General features: G+C 42.5%; 1 protein-coding gene and 1 long non-coding RNA gene across 2 annotated transcripts; both read left to right on the top strand.

Moving 5' to 3' along the window:
- The first annotated feature begins 12639 nt into the window (after positions 1-12639).
- On the top strand, positions 12640-14079 carry LOC122002028. The gene is made up of 3 exons (XR_006117559.1): positions 12640-12732; positions 12840-12900; positions 14027-14079. It is a non-coding gene; the product is annotated as an uncharacterized LOC122002028 (long non-coding RNA).
- A 3254-nt stretch (positions 14080-17333) lies between these two features.
- Positions 17334-21785, top strand: LOC122002027 (nucleobase-ascorbate transporter 2-like). The gene is made up of 14 exons (XM_042557052.1): positions 17334-18556; positions 18618-18715; positions 18915-19091; positions 19188-19288; positions 19439-19514; positions 19826-19885; positions 19989-20173; positions 20246-20342; positions 20423-20509; positions 20584-20642; positions 20732-20823; positions 20914-20991; positions 21078-21238; positions 21417-21785. The coding sequence occupies exons 1-14, from the start codon at positions 18463-18465 to the stop codon at positions 21627-21629; spliced, it is 1578 nt and encodes a 525-aa protein (XP_042412986.1). The 5' UTR covers positions 17334-18462; the 3' UTR covers positions 21630-21785.
- Positions 21786-22255: the final 470 nt, after the last annotated feature.

The raw sequence follows: 22255 nt of genomic DNA, 5'->3' as shown, positions 1-22255 counted from the left end.
AGCCTTGCTTCAGTGATATAGGACTACGGTCCAATGGGTGGGCTCTCATAGTCGCCTCTAGGTTCAGATAACCTAACTCTAGGTTCAGATAACCTAGTAAAAGCAAGATATGATAAATTAGTTTATAAACAGTATTTTACTTTATCAGTGGCACTGTACGAGACTTCAGTTGTCCTTGGGTTGGGCTCCCATATTCGTCCCTAGGTTTAGATAACCTAGTAACCCTACTAGATTCGGGATTTGCTACCTCGGGCCTAGTTAGGGATGCGCACACAGCAAGTACAGTTGTTGGGCCCATCAGCAGCATGTTTAGTATTTTTATCTATTTACGAAAATAGTTTTCAAACTTCACAAAACAGATAAGTGGATTCAGCTTAGCTTCAGTTCAGTTTTCTATTTACATAGCAAATAGCTTTATGTTTAGTTCTTGATTGCCATGATTTACGTGCTCATGTGTCATGTTTTAGCATTTCTAGTATGATTCTCGGCTTGCATATCAGCATAGCATCTTTTAAAAAAAAATATGACTTCTACAAATGCATGTTTTCGTGAGATAGATGGTTTCTTACTAAGCTCCCAAGCTTATAGTTGCATTTTCCTTATACTGCAGATAAAGGTAAAGGAAAGATGGAATAGCGGAGGCTGGAGGCAATGCTATGAAGATGTGTGTGAACAGGAACTTGGAATGAAGATCTTTAGAGAGACTAGCAAACTTAGAAACTTAGTATTCCCTTATGTTGTTACTTCTCTGCACTTTTAGGATGCTAAGTATCATAAATTGTGAAACTAGATATTGTGTCATGCTTAGACTGCTTATTATATTGATATTAGCTAGCGAAGTATAAGTGATGACCTGTCTAGTGATATTATTTTATGTTTAGTTGAGTTCTGACAATTCTGTATGAGTTTGTGGCTAATTTCAATGAAATCAGAAACCCAATCGATCAACTGATCGATTGAGAAGTCCTCAATCGATCAGTCGATCGATTGGGAGGTGAATTCCCGTGAACAGTGAGCAGTTGAGTCGCTCAGCTGATCAATTGAGAAGTCCTCGATCGATCAGCCGATCGACTGGGAAGAGAACTTCCGCGTACAGAAAGCTGATGAATCGATCAGCTGATCGATCGGTGATGGGTCGATCAACCGATCGATCGGGAGTTTAATTCCCGCGAACATAGAGCCTCTGGATCGATCATCAGATTGATTGGCCAGGCTGGATCGATCAGCCGATCGATCCAGACTTGTCCCCGTGCACAGTAGCGAGTTGAGTCGATCAGTGGATCGATCAGACAACTCCAATCGATCAGCCGATCGATTGGAATGTTTGATTTCAGCCAGAGGTGCCTAATTTCAAATTTTGACCAAATAGAAAGTTAAGCTTCCTTCTTTAGCATGTGTGTAATTGCATAAATGTATCCCGAATATAAAATTCAGATTTTATGGCACACATATAGAGTTTTAAATTAGTTCAGCTCTTTTCCGCACAAGAATAGTTAGAATAATGTAACCCCCGGCCTTACAGTCTAGACAGTAGGAGGCGGGTCGTTACACCAGGGCTTCTGCCTCCACTCACTTAGAAAAGTAGTCTACCGCTATGAGCATGAAACGCTTTTGAGCCGGGCCCATGAGGAACGGCCCCACGATGCCCATGCCCCATTAATCAAAGAGACAAGAGACTACCAAGGTCTTTAACACCTCGGTTAGTCGATGGGACAGATTTTGATGCTTCTGACAAGAGAGATAAGTGGCCACTAACTGCCAAGGGCTAGAAATATCCGACCAACAATACTTTACGAGCTAGCGTCATTCCTTCCACATGATTGCCACAGTATCCTTGATGAATTTCTTGCAGGGCATATTCCGCCTCGTCTGGGCCTAGGCACTTGAGTAACTGGCGAGAGAATGTCCGCTTATATAACTGATCCCCGATTATAGTATAGGCATGAGCTCTCCTCTTAGTTAATCTTGCTGCGTCAACATCGATCGGTAGGACACCTCGCTGAAGATACAGGATCATCGGGGCTCTCTAGTCAATTGGTTCTTCCAAGTTATTCTGCAAGTCGATTTGGGCTATTAGGAAACTCTGGGCTATCGACTTATCCAAAATCCAAGTAGTCAAAGAGCTGGTCATCCTGGCTAATTCATCTGCCCTTTGATTATTTGCCTGAGGAATTTTGTTTACTGTGACTTCCTCGAATCCTTCCTTTATTTTCTCTTATGCTTCTCTATAAAGTTGTAGCTTCTCATTATTAACCTCAAAGTTGTTGGCCACTTACTGAACCACCAACTATGAATCTGAGTGAATGATTACCCGTGTAGCCCCTACGTGCCGAGTTGCTTGCAATCCAGCCAGTAACGCTTCATATTCTGCCTTATTGTTGGTAGCTCGAAAATTCAGTCAAACGGCTAGTTGCATGATATCTTCTTAAGGGGATATAAGGAGTATCCCCACTTCGCTTCCTTGTTGAGTGGATAACTCATCTACATATATCTTTCATGTTTCCTCAAAATCACGTTGATGGATCTCCGTTATAAAGTTGGCCACGACTTATGCCTTAATTGTTGCTCGGTGTTGGTACCGCATATCATACTCTCCCAGCTCGGTTGCCCATTTGATGAGACAACCAGCTATTTCTATGTTGGTAAGGACTTTTCCCATGGTGCTATTGGTCAGCACATTAATTGGATGTGCCAGAAAGTAAGACCTTAGGCGGCGAGCCATGAGGACCAACCTGTAGGCCAACTTTTCGAGAGTCGTATACCGGGACTTGACCCCTTTTAATAGATGACTGAAGAAGTACATTGGTCGTTGAGCATTATCCTGCTTTTTCACCAAAACTAGCCCCACAGTCTCAGGAGTAGCTGACAAATACACCCAGAGCGGCTCCCGAACGGTAGGCTTGAATAATGAGGGCAGGGTCTCCAAGTGTTGTTTCAGTTACTTAAAAGCTTTGTTACAATCTTCATCCCACTAGAACTTTGCAGTTTTTTGAAGCATTTTAAAGAAGGGGAGCGCTAGATCTGCAGATCAGGATATAAACTTGGAGAGTGTCATGATTCTACCCACCAGCTTCTGGGCTTCCTTTAGATTTCGAGGAGCCTGTATGTCTCGGAGTGCTTGGACCTTCTCCGAGTTGGTTTTGATTCCCCGCTCGGTGATGAGATATCCCAAGAACTTCCATCCTTGAGCTCCAAATAGGCATTTCAGGTGATTTAGCTTAAGCTCATACTGCCGCAGCGTACAACAGGTCTCCTCCACATTAGAAATTAGGTTTATCGCCACGGTGGACTTGATAAGGATGGTGTCCACATAGACCTCCACGTTCCGCCCTATTTATTCTCGGAAGATTTTGTCCATTATCCTTTGGTAAGTAGCCCCTACATTTCGTATCCTAAATGACATAACTGTATAACAGAAAGTACCATCTGCCGTGATGAAAATAACCTTCTCCTGGTCTTCTTGGACAAGAGGGATCTGGTGGTATCTTTGGTAAGAATCGAGCATACAAATCCTTTCGTAACCCGAGGTCAAATCCACCATCTGATCTATCCTCGGTAGAGGGTAACAATCTTTGGGGCTGGCCCGGTTGAGGTCCCAAAAGTCGATGCAGACCCTCCACTTATTGTTAGGCTTGGACACTGGAACCACATTAGAAAGCCAAGGCGGGAATTGTACCTCTCTAACATGCCCTGCTTTTAAGAGCTGGTCCACTTCAGCTCAGATGATCTTATTTTGCTTAGCCAAGAAATGTCACTTCTTCTACTTGATTGGCTAGGAATCGAGCAGGAGATGAAGCTTATGCTCAGCTACCTCAGGCCTGACTCCCGACAGCTCATTAGGGGACCAGGTGAAGACGTCCCTATTGCGCACCAGATACTCGACTAGGTCTGACTTGATTTATGGCGACAGGTCACTTGATATGCGACTAATGCTTTCAAACCGATCAGGATGAAGCTGAATCTCTTCCCAGATAATGGGTTCCTCCGCCATAGGCAAAGACTGCTCTTGAATAGCGTGGACTCCCCTGTCTTGGGTTTTCTGAGCCTTGTGGAGCTCGACCTTTACTATGCCTACATAACACCTGCGTGAGACCAGCTGTTCACCTCTAACCTCCCTGACCTGGTCTCCCACCGGGAATTTTATCTTCTGATGAAAGGTGAAGACTATCACTCGGAATTCATGTAGGGAAGGTCTCCCCAAGATGACATTGTAAGAGGATGGGGAATCCACCACAATAAATGTGATCCTCTGAGTTCTCACTAATGGTTCACTACCCAAAGATATAGTTAGCTTAATCTGACCCATTGGTCGTACTTTATTACCTATGAACTCGTACAAAGAGGTGGCTACGGGTTGAAGTTCATTGGCATCAATCTGCATCCCTTCAAATGCACTTTTGAGCAGCACATTAACAGAGCTTCCGATGTCAACGAAAACTCTAGCCACGCGACTGTTGGCGATGATGGCATCGTCATGAGGGAGCTCTACTCCCTCCAGGTCTTGTGGCCCAAAACTGATCAAGGGCCCAGCAGTTTGTTCCTGGCTGCAACCTACCACGTGTATCTCTAAGCAACGTTCATGAGACTTCCTGGCTCTAGTGGAATCTCTATCCGCCGGTCCTCCAGAGATCATGCTGATCTCCTGAATGGCGATATTTGTTAGGTATTAAAAAAAAAAAAAAAAAATTCAACAAGCCATACCTGTCCACGTGCCCTTCCCCCTTCTTTTCCTTTTTTCTTCCCTTCCCCCACCGAACCTTGCAACCCCTCCTTCTTCTCTTTTCCTTGCTTCTCGTCAACAGCAGAAAAGGAGAAGTCGCAGCAGCTCCTTTCTCTTCTCCGGTGGTGACGAAGGGTAGATCCCTTCCCTTTCTTCTTCTCCAGATTTGCGACCCCCTTCTCTCTTTTTCTCTTCTCCGACGGCAACAAGCTTCCTCTTCCTTGCTGCTGTCCTGCTTCTTGGCAACATCGTCGGAGCTCCTCGGAGTGTGCCGGAGCTCGCCGGACCACTAGGAAAGGGGGGAAAAACAAAGCCCTAGTTGCTCTCTCCTTTTCCCCTCCAACAGCAGCACCTTGCTGCCTTTTGTTTCCTCCAACAGCAGCCCTAGCTGCTGCCCTTTTCTTGGCAGCACTGCCGGAGCTCGCCGGAGCTCGCCGGAGCTAGCTGAGGCGGCCAACGACGAAAGGAAAATAACCCTAGTTGCTGTCCTCATTTCCAGCAGCCATACAAAACCCTTAGAAGGTATATTTTAGGTTGCTTTGGGTTAAGTTAATGTGTAGATTTTAGGTCATTATTATTATTAGATAGTATTTTGATTATTTAAGTTATGTTTGATATTGTGTTTGTAGATCCGAGCTCGAGTGGAGCACGGTGACCTGCCGATACTCGGAGATTTTTGCTGTATATAAGGTGGATACATCTACTCTTGTCTATTTCCTTGTGCATGAATAAATATATAAATTGGAATATGTATAGGTTATATTATTGTTTTAAAAATGGGGATTAAACTGATATTATAAATAGCGAAATGGGTTAAAATATTAAAATTATTGGAGGGTAAATAATTAATATTATTTCTTGTTCACATGTGGGTTCATATAGGGATTGATATGGGAAGGGTTGTTTTTTTTTAAATTAAAGAAATATTCTGAATTTCTCTTCTGTTGATACCTTGTCTCTTTTGACTTGCTTGACCTTTCATACTTCATGCTTTTGATACTCTATCTGTTGATACTTGTAGCTTTTTATCTGTGGACCCTATAATGATAAATTAATAGACTTGATACGAAAATATTACCTTGATTGACCATTCAATATGAAAAGAGAATAAACATGATAAATGGATGAATATAATCATAAAGGTGAAATAATAAAGATAGTAAATGAAGAATTAAAAGTGAAGACTATGAGCCTAGCTTTATACGAGCTCTATACTAGAGTCTTGGACCGCCCACATGTTATTGTGGTAGCTACGGTCCAGAGTGACCGTACACAGGCGTGTTGGCGTGATGTAGCCCTCAGTCGTGTTTATTATGTCTTCCACCGGTGAGGGCTATAGCCCGTACGTCAGATGACGTATGCGACAATTTATACTCTTAGGAGGCTTTTAGCCTATCCATATGATATTTCACTCGATGATATTGGCTCCAGTAATTCACTTTTTAGTTGATTTATCGATTCGGACTATTGATATACATGTTGATCTTACCATGATAACTTATAATTGAGTGATTAAATAATAAGATTGAAAAATTGATTTTATTAATGATGACAAGTGATGATAAGGTGAAGATCCCAAACTCTATCTAAAAATTTTACCTGATTATAGATAATGAGAAGATGATTATACATATATATGTATAAATGTAGAACTTTAAGAATAATCCTAAAGTTGTAACAAAAGATGATGATTTATTCTACTTCCTTGACTTCTTCAATAAGATTAAATTCATGCACATCTTTCTTGAGTATCCACTTAGCCATTTGGCTAATTTGCTACATTCCGTGGTCTCTAGTTTTGCAGACACAGAGATCCTTTTGATATTACTGTTGATTTTGGACTTTCATATAGAGTTGCTCAGAGATCTCGACGTGCTGATTTTCTGGTTTGTTTTACTTTTGGTTTCGCTGTATTTACATTTTGCACTTTTGTTACAGATGTCGTTTATCTGTATAGTAATTGTAGTCTATGGATAGATATATATATATAATTGATACATTTCGTGGTTATGTTGTTTCTATTTTATGTATGTTCCAGCCGTGTGGGCTGATGAATATGTTGTTTATGTTTATATATGGTGATGTATGTATGTATGCTTTATATTGTCACCGGTACAGGGGAGATGCTGTCGGATTTTTGTCTGGCAGGGACTCCTCTGGGGCGTGACAATTTTATTGGTATCAGAGCTCAGTTTTTCATTTTTTGTTCGTGGGTTTTGGTTTTATTTCAAGATTTTTTCGGTTTATGTAGTTCTCGATCAAAGACATTTTTATACAAGTCGAGTTGTATCTCTGAGCTATAGGATTTACGGGTCATTCTTTGTTTTAATTATCTTGATTATAAATGATTATTGAAAATTTTCATCTGATTTTATAGGCAATGCCACGAGCCCGTGGTCGCGGTTGGGGCAGTAGTCGTGCCCGTAGTCGCAGGCGTGGTTACGACAGTGGTAGTGGTCGCGGTCGTGGTCGTGCATGTCAGCGTGCCACTACTACTGATCTTGGTTTGGATGAGGCTCCTATCTCCCCATCTGAGTTGGTACCGGGAGCTCAGGTTGGTCCCAGTATTGGAGTCGGTGGTCAGACTGAGGGACAACCTCATCTTGTTGCAGCTCAGGTAGCCGTGCCAGCCATTCCTACAGCATCGTTTATTATGGAAAAGGCCCGTATTCCTTTGCTTGCTAGTTCAGCAAAGGATCGTTTTACGCTGTTCCATGGAGGCACCGATCCTTGGGTGGCGCGTACATGGTTGGAGGATATTGAGGCCACTTTTGGATACATGTCCTGTTCAAACACAGAGAAGGTAGAGCTAGCCGCTTATCATTTTCGAGGGCAAGCATCCACATGGTGGAAGATGCAAAAGACAGTCTTTGGGGATCAGATTATCTCTTGGCAGTCTTTTCGAGAGGCGTTCGAGAGACAGTATTTTCCTGCAGCATTTTGTGTTGCTCGACGCCAGGAATTCATGAGTCTCAAGCAGGGTGACCGAAGCGTGCTAGACTATAGTGCAGAATTTAGCAGACTTGCTGAGTTTTGCCCACATATGGTTGCTCAGGACTCAGACCGTATGTTTCACTTTACACAGGGACTGACAGCATATATTCGGATCAGGATGTCTGGATTTCCTGTTACTACTTATCGAGAGGCACTTGATCGAGCCATATTTATTGAGATGACTCAGCAGCAAGTCTCTCAAGAAAGAGAAGCCAGCCGACAGACCTCGCAGAGCTCACACTCTAGACAGCAGAGTCGAGGTCGTCGATCTCGTGGTCAGGATACGACTAGAGAATCTTCACGGTCACGAAAGGTGGCCAAAGTATCACAGGGATCTAGTCGCCCAGTTCCATCACAGCGGGGCCAGATATCGGTGAAGTGTTTTCAATGTGGTGCACCAAATCACCTGGCATCAGAATGTCCACTGGATAAGAGTATATGTTTTTATTGTAAACTGCCAGGACATATGCAGAAAGATTGCACTTTGAAGGCACAACATCAAGCAGGAGGATCACAGTCTCAGCAGGCTCGACCTACCTCACGACCTCCACAGTCTCGGCAGCAGAAAGGCCCGCAGAGATCCCAGCAGTCTCAGCCACGAAATCCCCCACCTACACAGTCTGCTCACCAGCCACAACTCTATCATTTGCAGTCCCAGGTGGAGAGTGAGTATCACTCAGTACCTCCACTTCAGCAGTATCTGCCAGCTCCATCTCAGTACTTGCCAGCTCCATCTCAGCAGTATTTGGTGGCTCCACCCCAGCAGTACCTGCTACCTCCACCCCAGCAGTACTTATTACCTCCACCCAAGCAGTATCAACCACCATTCTCTTATCAGCCTTCGACCCAGTCATACCAACCTTCGCAGGATCAGAGTCAGCCCTCTTCTTCTATCCAGAGGGGTCAGCCATCAGGTCTTGAGCCGGGTCATGTTTATGCTTTGACTCGTGAGGAGGCACAGCGAGCTGGAGGATCTGTTATCCGAGGTATTATTTCTGTTTATAATATTCCTGCGGATATATTGATAGATACGGGTAGCTCGCATTCCTTTATTTCTCCTGAGTTTGTATGCAAGATTAGGAGGGTCCCAACTCTTCGACCTTATGGATTATCAGTAGTGACACCATCAGGTGGAGTATTGATGTCAGATCAGGAGATCAAGAGTTGCCCTTTAACTTTTGATAGTCATATCCTTACTGGGGATCTACAAGTGCTAGAGATGACTGAATTCAATATTATTTTGGGTATGGATTGGTTGTCAGAGCATCATGCCACTGTCGATTGTCGAGCCAAAGTGGTGACTTTTCAACCCTTAGATCAATCATCATGGGAATTTATTGGGATCAATGATCGAGGGGTATCTATTATCTCAGCTCTCCAGGCTCAGCAGTTGTTGGCTCGGGAATGCAAGGGGTATCTCTTGTCTTTAGTAAGTTCCAATGTGGATAGTTTTGTCCAGCTTTCTGATGTCCACATAATACGTGAATATCCCGACGTATTTCCTGAAGAACTTCCTGGCTTGCCACCTCGGCGACAGGTAGAGTTTGCCATTGAGTTGTTTCCTGGCACAGCTTCAATATCGAAAGCTCCATATCGGATGGCGCCAAGAGAACTAGAGGAACTAAAGATCCAGCTTCAGGAGTTGCTAGACAAGGGTTTTATCCGTCCTAGTGTTTCTCCTTGGGGTGCTCCGGTGCTCTTTGTTAAGAAAAAGGATGGATTCTTAAGGCTCTGCATTGATTATAGGCAGTTAAACTCAGCAACTATCAAGAACAAGTATCCTCTACCTAGAATAGATGATTTATTTGATCAGCTTAAAGGTACCTGTGTGTACTCAAGGATTGATTTAAGATCAGGCTATCACCAGTTACGGGTTAGAGATACAGATATTCAGAAGACTGCCTTCCGTACTCGGTATGGACATTATGAGTTTTTGGTAATGCCGTTTGGGCTTACCAATGCTCCTGCAGCTTTTATGGATATGATGAACCGGGTATTCTTAGAATATTTAGACCGGTTTGTTATTGTCTTTATTGATGACATTCTGGTATATTCGCGATCAGAAGAGGAACACGAACAACATCTCAGAATAGTTCTAGAAACTTTACGGAATGAACGTTTATATGCAAAGTTTAGTAAATGTGCTTTTTGGCTTACTTCTGTGGGATTTCTAGGGCATGTAATCTCTAGTAAAGGGATTTCAGTAGACCCCCAGAAGATTGAAGCAGTTGACCGATGGGAACAACCAAAGTCAGTGCAGGAAATTCGTAGTTTTCTCGGATTAGCTGGGTACTATCGGAGATTTGTGGAAGGATTTTCTAGTATTGCTGCACCTTTGACTCGATTAACTAGAAAAGGAGTCAAGTTTACTTGGTCTGAGGCTTGTGAAGCAAGCTTCCAAGAGCTCAAGCAGAGATTGGTGAGTGCTCCAGTATTAGTTATTCCCTCTGGAGATGATGGATTCATTCTTTACACGGATGCATCTATTCAAGGATTAGGGGCAGTTTTGATGCAGTATGATAGAGTAGTAGCTTATGCTTCTCGTCAGCTAAAAGATCATGAGAAGAATTATCCCGTGCATGATTTAGAATTAGCAGCCATCATTTTTGCCCTTAAAATTTGGAGACATTATCTCTACGGTATTACCTTTGAGATATTCACCGATCACAAGAGTCTGAAATATCTTTTCACTCAGAAAGAGTTAAACCTTCGACAGAGAAGGTGGATGGAGTTTCTGAAAGACTATGACTGCACTATCAACTACCATCCTGGAAAAGCTAATGTAGTCGCAGATGCATTGAGCAGGAAGTCTAGAGGAGTATTGGCAACTCACAGGGTGGCAGTTACAGATCTAGTCAGACAGTTTTCAGAGTTAGATTTAACTGAAGTAGGGCAAACACAGCGTGGTATACTGGTCTCCTTGATCGCACAGTCCCCATTGGTGGAGCGGATTAAGGAAAGTCAAATGGAAGACCAGTATCTCAGATCTATAGCTAGTGAGTTGGAATTAGGCCCCAAGCCAGAATTCACACGTGATATGGATGAATCTCTTCGGTTCCGAAACAGATTATGTGTCCCAGAGGTACATCCTGTTAAGGAGGATCTTCTTCGAGAAGCCCACCGATCGAGATTTGCAGTTCATCCTGGTGGTACACGGATGTATCGAGACTTGAAGCGATCATATTGGTGGAAAGGTATGAAAAGAGATATTGCAGACTTTGTAGCTCGGTGTCTAGTTTGCCAGCAAGTTAAGGCAGAACACCAGAGACCGGCCGGGTTACTTCAGAAGATTGTAGTACCGGAATGGAAGTGGGAGCATGTCACTATGGATTTTGTCACGGGGTTACCAAGGACCCAGAGGAGACATGATTCAATCTGGGTGATTGTCGATCGGTTAACTAAATCCTCACATTTCTTACCGATTCGTAAGACAGAATCTCTAGATCGTCTAGCAGAGTTATATTGCAGAGAAATTATTAAACTCCATGGTATTCCCCTCAGTATTATTTCTGATAGAGATCCACGTTTTACTTCGAGATTCTGGCAAAGTTTCCAAAAGGCGTTGGGAACCGAGCTGCGCTTTAGCACCGCTTTTCATCCTCAGACTGATGGACAGTCAGAGCGCACTATCCAGACTCTAGAGGATCTGTTGCGTGCTTGTGTGCTAGATTTTGGGGGTAGTTGGGAGGACCACCTACATTTGGTAGAGTTTGCTTATAATAACAGTTACCACTCTGCTATTCAAATGGCACCGTTTGAGGCACTTTATGGCAGAGCATGTAGATCTCCTATCTTATGGGATGAGGTCGGTGAACGTCAACTCTTGGGCCCTCAGAGTGTTCAGCATGATGCTGAGCTTATACGAACTATTAGACAGAGACTATTGACTGCTCAGAGTCGCCAAAAGAGTTACGCAGACAAAAGACGAAGAATGTTAGAATTCACAGTAGGTGATCACGTATTTCTTCGTGTTTCACCCATAAAGGGAGTTAAGAGATTTGGGTTAAAAGGGAAGTTAGCACCCAGATTTATCGGACCTTTCCAGATTCTTGACCGGATTGGTGCTGTTGCATATCAACTTGCTTTACCCCCAGCTTTAGCAGGAGTACATAATGTCTTTCATGTTTCTATGCTGCGGAAGTATGTTCCGGATCCGACACGTGTCTTGAAGGATCTTGTAGTTCCCCTACAGTCTGATGCGACATACGAAGAATTCCCTGTTCGTATTCTAGATCGCAAGGAACATCGGTTGAGGAACAAATGCCTTCGTCTCGTAAAAGTTGGGTGGCAGCACCACTCTGATCAAGAAGCAACTTGGGAGCGTGAGGAGGATATGCGTATCGGATATCCTCATTTATTTACCTCAGGTATCAATTCTCCTCAATTACTTAAATTTGGGGACCAAATTTCTTTTAGTGGGGAAGAATGTTAGGTATTAAAAAAAAAAAAAAAAAAAAAAAAATTCAACAAGCCATACCTGTCCACGTGCCCTTCCCCCTTCTTTTCCTTTTTTCTTCCCTTCCCCCACCGAACCTTGCAACCCCTCCTTCTTCTCTTTTCCTTGCTTCTCGTCAACAGCAGAAAAGGAGAAGTCGCAGCAGCTCCTTTCTCTTCTCCGGTGGTGACGAAGGGTAGATCCCTTCCCTTTCTTCTTCTCCAGATTTGCGACCCCCTTCTCTCTTTTTCTCTTCTCCGACGGCAACAAGCTTCCTCTTCCTTGCTGCTGTCCTGCTTCTCGGCAACATCGTCGGAGCTCCTCGGAGTGTGCCGGAGCTCGCCGGACCACTAGGAAAGGGGGGAAAAACAAAGCCCTAGTTGCTCTCTCCTTTTCCCCTCCAACAGCAGCACCTTGCTGCCTTTTGTTTCCTCCAACAGCAGCCCTAGCTGCTGCCCTTTTCTTGGCAGCACTGCCGGAGCTCGCCGGAGCTCGCCGGAGCTAGCTGAGGCGGCCAACGACGAAGGGAAAATAACCCTAGTTGCTGTCCTCATTTCCAGCAGCCACACAAAACCCTTAGAAGGTATATTTTAGGTTGCTTTGGGTTAAGTTAATGTGTAGATTTTAGGTCATTATTATTATTAGATAGTATTTTGATTATTTAAGTTATGTTTGATATTGTATTTGTAGATCCGAGCTCGAGTGGAGCACGGTGACCTGCCGATACTCGGAGATTTTTGCTGTATATAAGGTGGATACATCTACTCTTGTCTATTTCCTTGTGCATGAATAAATATATAAATTGGAATATGTATAGGTTATATTATTGTTTTAAAAATGGGGATTAAACTGATATTATAAATAGCGAAATGGGTTAAAATATTAAAATTATTGGAGGGTAAATAATTAATATTATTTCTTGTTCACATGTGGGTTCATATAGGGATTGATATGGGAAGGGTTGTTTTTTTTTAAATTAAAGAAATATTCTGAATTTCTCTTCTGTTGATACCTTGTCTCTTTTGACTTGCTTGACCTTTCATACTTCATGCTTTTGATACTCTATCTGTTGATACTTGTAGCTTTTTATCTGTGGACCCTATAATGATAAATTAATAGACTTGATACGAAAATATTACCTTGATTGACCATTCAATATGAAAAGAGAATAAACATGATAAATGGATGAATATAATCATAAAGGTGAAATAATAAAGATAGTAAATGAAGAATTAAAAAGTGAAGACTATGAGCCTAGCTTTATACCAGAGCTCTATACTAGAGTACTGGACCGCCCACATGTTATTGTGGTAGCGCGGCGGCCGCGGTCCAGAGTCCTGACCGTACACCCGAGGCGTGTTGGCGTGATGTAGCCCTCGGTCAGTTTATTATGTCTTCCACCGGTGAGGGCTGATAGCCCGTACGTCAGATGACGTATGCGACAGTTTTATACTCTTAGGAGGCTTTTAGCCTATCCATATGATATTTCACTCTGATGATATTGGCTCCAGTAATTCACTTTTTAGTTGATTTATCAGATTCAGACTATTGATATACATGTTGATCTTACCATGATAACTTATAATTGAGTGATTAAATAATAAGATTGAAAAATTGATTTTATTAATGATGACAAGTGATGATAAGGTGAAGATCCCAAACTCTATCTAAAAATTTTACCTGATTATAGATAATGAGAAGATGATTATACATATATATGTATAAAGGTAGAACTTTAAGAATAATCCTAAAGTTGTAACAAAAGATGATGATTTATTCTACTTCCTTGACTTCTTCAATAAGATTAAATTCATGCACATCTTTCTTGAGTATCCACTTAGCCATTTGGCTAATTTGCTACATTCCGTGGTCTCTAGTTTTGCAGACACAGGGATCCTTTTGATATTACTGTTGATTTTGGACTTTCATATAGAGTTGCTCAGAGATCTCGACGTGCTGATTTTCTGGTTTGTTTTACTTTTGGTTTCGCTGTATTTACATTTTGCACTTTTGTGACAGATGTCGTTTATCTGTATAGTAATTGTAGTCTATGGATAGATATATATATAATTGATACATTTCGTGGTTATGTTGTTTCTATTTTATGTATGTTCCAGCCGTGTGGGCTGATGAATATGTTGTTTATGTTTATATATGGTGATGTATGTATGTATGCTTTATATTGTCACCGGTACAGGGGAGATGCTGTCGGATTTTTGTCTGGCAGGGACTCCTCTGGGGCGTGACAATATTTCTCCTATTTTCTTCCTCAGGGGATTCCATCTGCTCCTTGCCTCATCTTGCCTGCTGACTTCCCTGACCTCCTTTCTCGGACAGGGGTTTACTTGATTGTCCTGTGGTAGTAGGCGGATTATTCAGCTGCCTTTGGAGTTTGGACGTGATCTCAGGTGGAGGCAGGCTGAGCTCGGCGGCCCGCCGAGAATCTCGAGCAAACTAAATGTAATCTCCTGTATAGTACGTATGGGACCTATAGTAGGTGCAGTAACGAGGCCCCACCAGCCGGGTTTAGGAGCTTGGGCAGCCGCAACTCGTTGTGCCTCTCTGGTTTCTTGGACGGGCGGGAAACCAGGTTGGGCATTCCTAATACGGGTAAAGGATCGAGTGGGAGGTTGGGGCAGTCTTCTTTTTGCCTTGTTTATAGGAGCAGGCGGTTTGGCTTCTTTCCTCCGAGCAGCTTGAGCTTTCTCTACATTGATGTAGCTTGCGATCTTCTCAAGCATCTCATCAAAATTCTTCATAGGCTCTCGAATGAGCATTCGGAAGAAATCTCCCTCCACTAGACCTTGGGAGAAGACGCTCATCAAGATATCAAAGGTAGCGAACGAGACATCCAGAGCTACTTAGTTGAAACGTTTTATGTATGCCCTCAGGGGTTTTGTGGACCCCTGTTTGAGAGCAAATAAGCAATGATCCGTCTTTTGGTACATCCTGTTGCTGCAAATTGGTGCAGAAAGTAGTTCTTGAAATCTCGAAAGTAAGTGATGGATCCGACAAACAGTCTGTCGAACCACCTTTGTGTCGAGTCTGATAGGGTGTTTAAGTACACTCGACACTTAATGACGTCGCTATATTGATGAAGCAGCGTAGCATTTTGAAATTACACTTGCAGAGATGATCCTCCGGGTCTTTACTGCCTTCATACTCCCCAACAGCTAGGGGCTTATATCGCTTCGATAGCTTTTCCTCGAGCACCCTTGGAGAGAAGGGTACCTGCAGTTCCTCGGGTACCTCCATAGGTTCCTCCTAGAGGACTATAGCCTTCCCCCTTTTTTGAATCTCTCGGTGGAGAGCTTTCGACCATGGAGGCCTGGTATTGTTCCTTCTTATTGTTGCAATCCCAGCCGGGGTCGCGATAGAAAGCTCAGGAGAAGTCTTCTAGCTATTTCCTTTTAGACCCTCTGTCGGAAGTGTGGGTCTGGTCCTTCGAGGCCGCTGATCTGTTCGATGATTGTGAGTCTGCAATATGCCTCTCGGAGGCTGCTCGCCTCTTGGCTTCCTTGAATAGCTCATACTCTCCCGTTGTCATGGTCACGTTGATCTTACTAGTATCCTCGATGTTCATGTTCTGGAACAGGTGGAGAAGATTTCCACAGATTGTGCCAAATTGATCCTGTCCGGAATCAAAGTCAGACGAAGGATGGTGAAGGTGGCATCGGTGTTGACGGAAAGACGATTTTAATGCACCCTATGTATGTGCATCGGAAAAGTGAATCCCCATGTGGTACTAAAGGTCTATAGTAACGAAACCAGTGATACTTGAGCCCTGCGCATACTCAGACAAGCACAAGGAGCGTTAAAGACCAGAAATCAGGAAAAAAGTCCCTGACACAGATCCTCTGATGATCAAGTTAGGTCCCTTTTCCCCAGAAAAGTAGTGTACGAACGAAGGAAGGAAAAAAGACATATTGAAGATGCGTGCAAATGTGCGTGTACCTGGCTAATGAAGAGGATCTCCCTTTTTATAAGACTTTACCTGCCTTTTGAGCTTGATCGCTGCCAGAGGATGTCGGGTGTCAAGGTATGTCGGGGGAGGGAGGGCGTTTGACGTCTGGCGGCCTCCCATTGGCCGAAGGAAAGTTCCATCTTCAGTGGGTGGCAAACCACTATAATATTTTCTAACTGATGGTAGTTTTTTCTAATAGGATGTTATGATTCCCTAACACTGTTGTCATTTAGTATTATCCGTCCCGCACAGGTTTAGTTGTAGACAAGTCAAGGTGACTGCTCAGATATGCTACAACGATTGAGCATTGATGAAGAGGTTGAGCTGTGTCGACCCGACCAGGGCTTATCGAAGACGATGGCCAAGGATCCAACCATCATGATCTGACTGCTGCAGAGCCGATCAGGGATTGTCTTATTCCAAGGTTTAAACCCGGGGACCTGCCTTGCCTGTGACTGACTAGTAATTATGCGGCTGGTGATGCGAAGCGGCCCCGATTCCCATCTTTCCTTGACTATTGACTGTCACGTCTTCTTAATTATTGACTGTCACGTCCTCTTGACTATTGACTCTCTTGACTATTGACTATCACGTCCTCTTAATTTTTTTGACTTGCTGATCTTATTAGATCTCTCCTTTATGCAACGTATCACTATATATATTTAATACTCTCGTGTGTGTCTATATATATATATCACATATGTGGGGTATGGGTAAAAGCATTACGTTTTTAGAAAGTTAATATAGAGAGCTTAAAGTATGTCTCGGCTATTGATATTTTAGAAAACTATTAGAGTTAATTAACAATTTGCATGGCACAATGAGACTATGATTAATTGATATAAAATTTGATCTAGAAATAATCTATTTATGACAAAATCAATATGAAGTACCCCTAGAAGATCTCTTCATTAGATTTTGATGTGAACAACCATTAATCTTTCCCCACATGGATCAAACTTCAAAGGATTGAGGGTCCTTCACCATTGAATCCACTAATGTCCATGATCCATCGCCAAACATCTACACTTGTTTGTGGTGGATTTAATGGCCCAGCGTGTCGTGCACATGGACGATGAAGTTTAGGAAACAATAATTTCGTTCTATTTTTTTAGGTGTACAGAGAGCACTATATATGGATTCCATATTCATGCTTTTGGGACATGTCACATGTCTCTTGGTGGCTTGTGGAATGCATAATGTGAATGAAGATATGTTTGATGACTGACTTGGAGCTTACAATGTTGATTCCTCAGTAAATTCACAACTGATTCACCTTCTTTTGATCTATGAATTTCATTGCCGCCTCGTCCTCCTTTTGATCTATGAATCTTTATTTATTTATTTATTTTTTTGGATGATGAAGTCAAAGGTTTTTCTTCCTAAAATTTAATGAGAGAATCAAACTTAAAGCTTTCCAACATTTTGAGATTCTCCTACCGAAAGGAATTGAAAAGCAACTCTCCTTATCTTTAATTTTCTATGTCAAGTTGCTTTTGCACCATTTGGAATCTACTTTGTTTACGTTGGATTGCGTTCACCCCTTTTGGAAAGTTATACATATCCTTTTGTCCCCGCAAATCAATTAATTAGAAAAAAATTTCATGGTGTCCTTTGCTTTCAAAATGCTCTTTGGTGTTTTGTATAATTTTCCTTTCAGTTTAGAATTTTGCCTTTGTTTGGAGTTAGAAGTATATGGTGATGATGATAATTTCATATCCAGTTAATTTCTTATAGGGTTTATCAGATTCGCCAGCGCCACTACGCCGACGCTGACTCAAAAACGACAACAATTCCATTTAAACAATTCAAATCGCTGCTCAAAAGCTGCTCTTGAACAATTCCCAACAATTAATGGTGCACAAGCAGCGCTTTCTCTGCGCTTCCCTTTAAATTTTGTTTCTCTGTCACACAAATATGTAAGTAATGCACTGCTGATGAAAGCAGAAGCAATCCTCTTGTTGAAAATTGAAGCCCAAGAGCTCTTAATGGAGAGAAGTCTCATCTTCTACTTTTAATTTCTTGGATTCTTAAAGAAAGAAATCGCTTTTTCTTTTCAAGAAATTCTTGTTCATAATCTTACAAGTTTGGAAAAACACTGCATGCAATTGCAGACAACAGCATTAATATAGGAGAGAAGGTGAGAGAGAGCATAAAAGTCAGAACAGGAGGAGGTTCTTGTCTCAGCCTCACTGCGCTTCCTTTTCCCACCAATAATTCGCCGTCTTTTCCTCTCAAGATCACTTTTTTCTGTCCCCGCCGGATTCCACAGCCGCTTAGCAGTCGGAAAAATCCCATCTTGGCGAAACAGCTGGGAAAGACAGCGTTTTGGGGAGGCCGTGGACAGACATGGCGGAGGTGAAACCGGAGGAGATGATCGCTCACCCGCCCATGGATCAGCTCCAGGGTTTCGAGTACTGCATCGACTCCAATCCAAATTGGGGTACGTCCGATCAATCTTCACTTGCGATTTCCGATTCGTGACCTGACGATTGAGATTACAGGCGAGGCGATTGCATTGGGGTTTCAGCATTACATACTCTCTCTGGGCACCGCGGTGATGATTCCAACCCTACTCGTGCCATTGATGGGCGGGAGCGATGTAAGAACGACACGCTCTATGAAAACCCCTTCCATTTATTTTCAGCTTTGCGATTTGACCGACCGCCGCTTTATCTTGTTTTCCACTCATAACAATTAATCAAATTTTAAGAATCCTACTTGCTCAGTGACATGACCTTTCACTTGCAAATTTAACTCGGCAACAAAATAGAAGTTGATCGTGAAGTCTGTTGGTGCAGGGCGACAAGGTTAGGGTGGTTCAGACATTGCTATTCGTGTCGGGAATAAACACGTTGATCCAAACCTTATTCGGGACTCGCCTTCCGACCGTTCTTGGAGGCTCTTATGCGTTTGTGATTCCAGCTATATCCATAATTCACGATTCTTCCCTGAGTCGGATATCCGATGACCATGAAGTAAGTCATCAAGTTGAGACGAGCTTCATTCCCTTTATGCTTCACTTGTTCATCCGTTCTGCTCGGATTCGACTGCTTTTGTTTGGATGCATGCAGAGGTTCCTGCAAACAATGAGAGCTATACAAGGAGCTTCGATCGTCTCGTCGTGTATTCAGATTATTCTGGGTTACAGCCAGTTGTGGGGCATTTGCTCTAGGTACAGCGAATTATTTTAGACAATATGCTGCTACTCGCTCGTTCAGTCGTATGCGTGCTGGCTTTCGGCTCAAATTTCACTCCATGTCTGTTTAAATCAACCAGATTGTTTTGCACTAGAATGTAGCAAATAATGCAATTTCTGGTTCAGATTTTTCAGCCCTCTGGGAATGGTTCCAGTGGTTTCGCTGGTAGGATTTGGTTTGTTCGACAGAGGATTCCCAGTGGTATTCTTCTGCTGCCTTGCCTTTCTCTGCTATTTTATGAATATTGGGGAAGATGAAGCCGTTCATGAGTTCCTTCCTCTATTTTGCATGGCATTCTTCAATCGTTTAAACCACTTTTATTCAATTTGTCTCCGACAGAACTATTGAGAAACAGATGATGGTTTTTGAAACAAGCTTTGTGTTAGTCTTTTGTATTTCAGTTTGCTAAAAGTCATATTAGACAGTGGTGCATTTCAATCCTTCAAAAGTGTCAGTAATGTGTAATACTTCTTCAACAGTATGTTTAATATTCCAATCGTATCGCCTGCTAGGTTGGGAGATGTGTGGAGATTGGCATTCCAACTCTCATCCTTTTCGTCGCATCTTCTCAGGTATATGATCTAGCAATTTGAGTCTAAGAAACACAGATTGAATCTGACTTCAGAATCTTTCTCCATTTTTCCCTCTCTATTCCAAACGCGACAACTCGGTCAGTATCTGAAGCATATATATGTTCGACGGCTTCCCATACTAGAGAGATTCTCTCTTCTAATAACGATCACCATCGTGTGGGTTTACGCGCATTTGCTTACGGTTAGCGGTGCATACAAACACCATCCCGAGCGCACCCAACTCAATTGCCGCACAGATCGCGCCAACTTAATCTCCTCTGCTCCCTGGTACTTGTCCCGCTTATCTTGTTAATTTCAGTCTTCCTCTGTTTGTCTTGCATCTCACATGAACTTTTTCAGGATAAAGGTTCCTTATCCATTGCAATGGGGCGCCCCAACCTTCGATGCCGGCCATTCGTTTGGGATGATGACTGCTGTTCTTGTATCCATGATTGAGGCAAATAGTTGTCTTTCAATGTTAATTTTCATCACCATCGGTTGGTGTCGTCAAGCTGATAGTCAATTGTTTCGACGCAGTCTACGGGAGCTTACAAAGCCGCAGCACGGCTTGCTAGTGCAACGCCGCCTCCAGCTTATGTTCTAAGTCGAGGCATCGGATGGCAGGTAAATTTTCTACCTTGTAGGAGGATCATTCCACTTGACTTGAGCATCTGAATCAAGATTTCAGATTCTAACAGGGAGTAGGAATACTCGTTGACGGGCTATTTGGCACTCTAACTGGCTCAACCGTCTCCGTGTAAGTTCATAAAATTCGTGCATTGTTTAACTTATGTACTGGCCACTGGTACTAATTTAGCTAAATTTGTGCATTTTTGGATATGGAAGTGAGAATGTGGGGCTTCTCGGATTGACGAGAGTTGGGAGTCGCAGGGTCATTCAAATCTCAGCTGGTTTCATGATGTTCTTCTCGATCATGGGTGATCAGTTCATATGAGCTAACCGATTTCTTGCATTATGAGACAAGGAGATGATCATACTAAAGCAACTTTCTTTGCCTTGTCATTTAGGAAAATTTGGAGCTTTATTTGCCTCCATTCCTTTCACCATTTTTGCCGCTGTTTACTGTGTTCTCTTTGGGATTGTTGGTACTTTTTCTTTCATCTGATACGTAGCGAACTACATAACATGAACTGGACATTTCCTTATACTAGTTTCCTTTTCCGTGTCCCAGCTGCTGTGGGTCTCTCCTTGTTGCAGTTCACCAACATGAATTCGATGCGGAACCTCTTCATCACCGGCGTATCCATCTTTCTCGGCCTATCTGTTCCTCAGTACTTCTTCCGCTACACTTCGAGTGCTCAACGTGGTCCTGCTCACACCAAGGCCGAATGGGTTAGCATCACTTGCTCTTGGCATTCTTTTGATTCATAACTTTGCATCAAAGTTAATAGCGGTTTAATTTCTGAACGTTTCAAGACTTTATGATGCTAAGAAGGTTAGAGCTAGGATGCATATATGTAGATTCGTGTATTAATTGAACTAATTATATGCCTCCATTTTGTTCTTGCAGTTCAATGACTACATCAACACGATCTTCTCCTCTCCACCTACGGTGGCATTGATAGTCGCCGTCTTCGTTGACAACACCCTTGATTTCCAGGGCACCGCTGCCGACCGAGGCATGGGGTGGTGGGACCGGTTCAGAAAATTCAAAGGCGATAGCCGGAATGAGGAGTTTTACACTCTTCCTTTCAACCTCAATCACTTCTTTCCTCCCTCGTGATGCACGTACGGAAGAACTTTGCCGGATTGTTGAGATAGATGTAAAGAGATGCAAGGAGTACAGAATCTGCAAGTTTAGCCAAATTCATAGGGCACTTAATTATACATCCTTTTAATTAGTACTAATTGAGACCGTTGTAGTAGTGATCAGTAACAATTTGATAGTTGCTCAGTTCGGTAAACTTACTTAAAGTTCAATAACTAGGGTAAGATATGAGAAATAAATAATATAAAATAATAAGTGTTAATTAAGAAATAATCTAATAGAATTTTTGAAATTTTTTTTAAAAAAATTAGAATTTAAATTAAATTCGTATGAGATTTTTAAGAGGATGAATCTATTAGATTTAGAGAATAATTTTTAGAATAACAATTAAATTAAGAGTTAATTGATTTCATTAACTTAAGGTTGTGATTAATTAACCTAAAGTATAAATAGAAACTTAGGTTGTGTTTTTTTAGCCAAATCATTTCTCCTGACTCCTCTCCCTCTTGCGTCTCTGCTTAATGTCATTGTCGTCGCATGTCGTCCACTGTTTTTAGTTGAGCGTTGACAACCCTTCAGCAGCCCTCTTGCTCATGATTTATAGCCATGGTTGTCATGTCGAGAGAGGCCAGCACGACGAC

The sequence above is a fragment of the Zingiber officinale genome, chromosome 7A (genome assembly GCF_018446385.1).
Source record: "Zingiber officinale cultivar Zhangliang chromosome 7A, Zo_v1.1, whole genome shotgun sequence".
Lineage (NCBI taxonomy): Eukaryota > Viridiplantae > Streptophyta > Magnoliopsida > Zingiberales > Zingiberaceae > Zingiber > Zingiber officinale.
The sequence above is the reverse complement of the archived record's forward strand: the minus strand, read 5'-3'. Positions and strand labels throughout refer to the sequence as shown.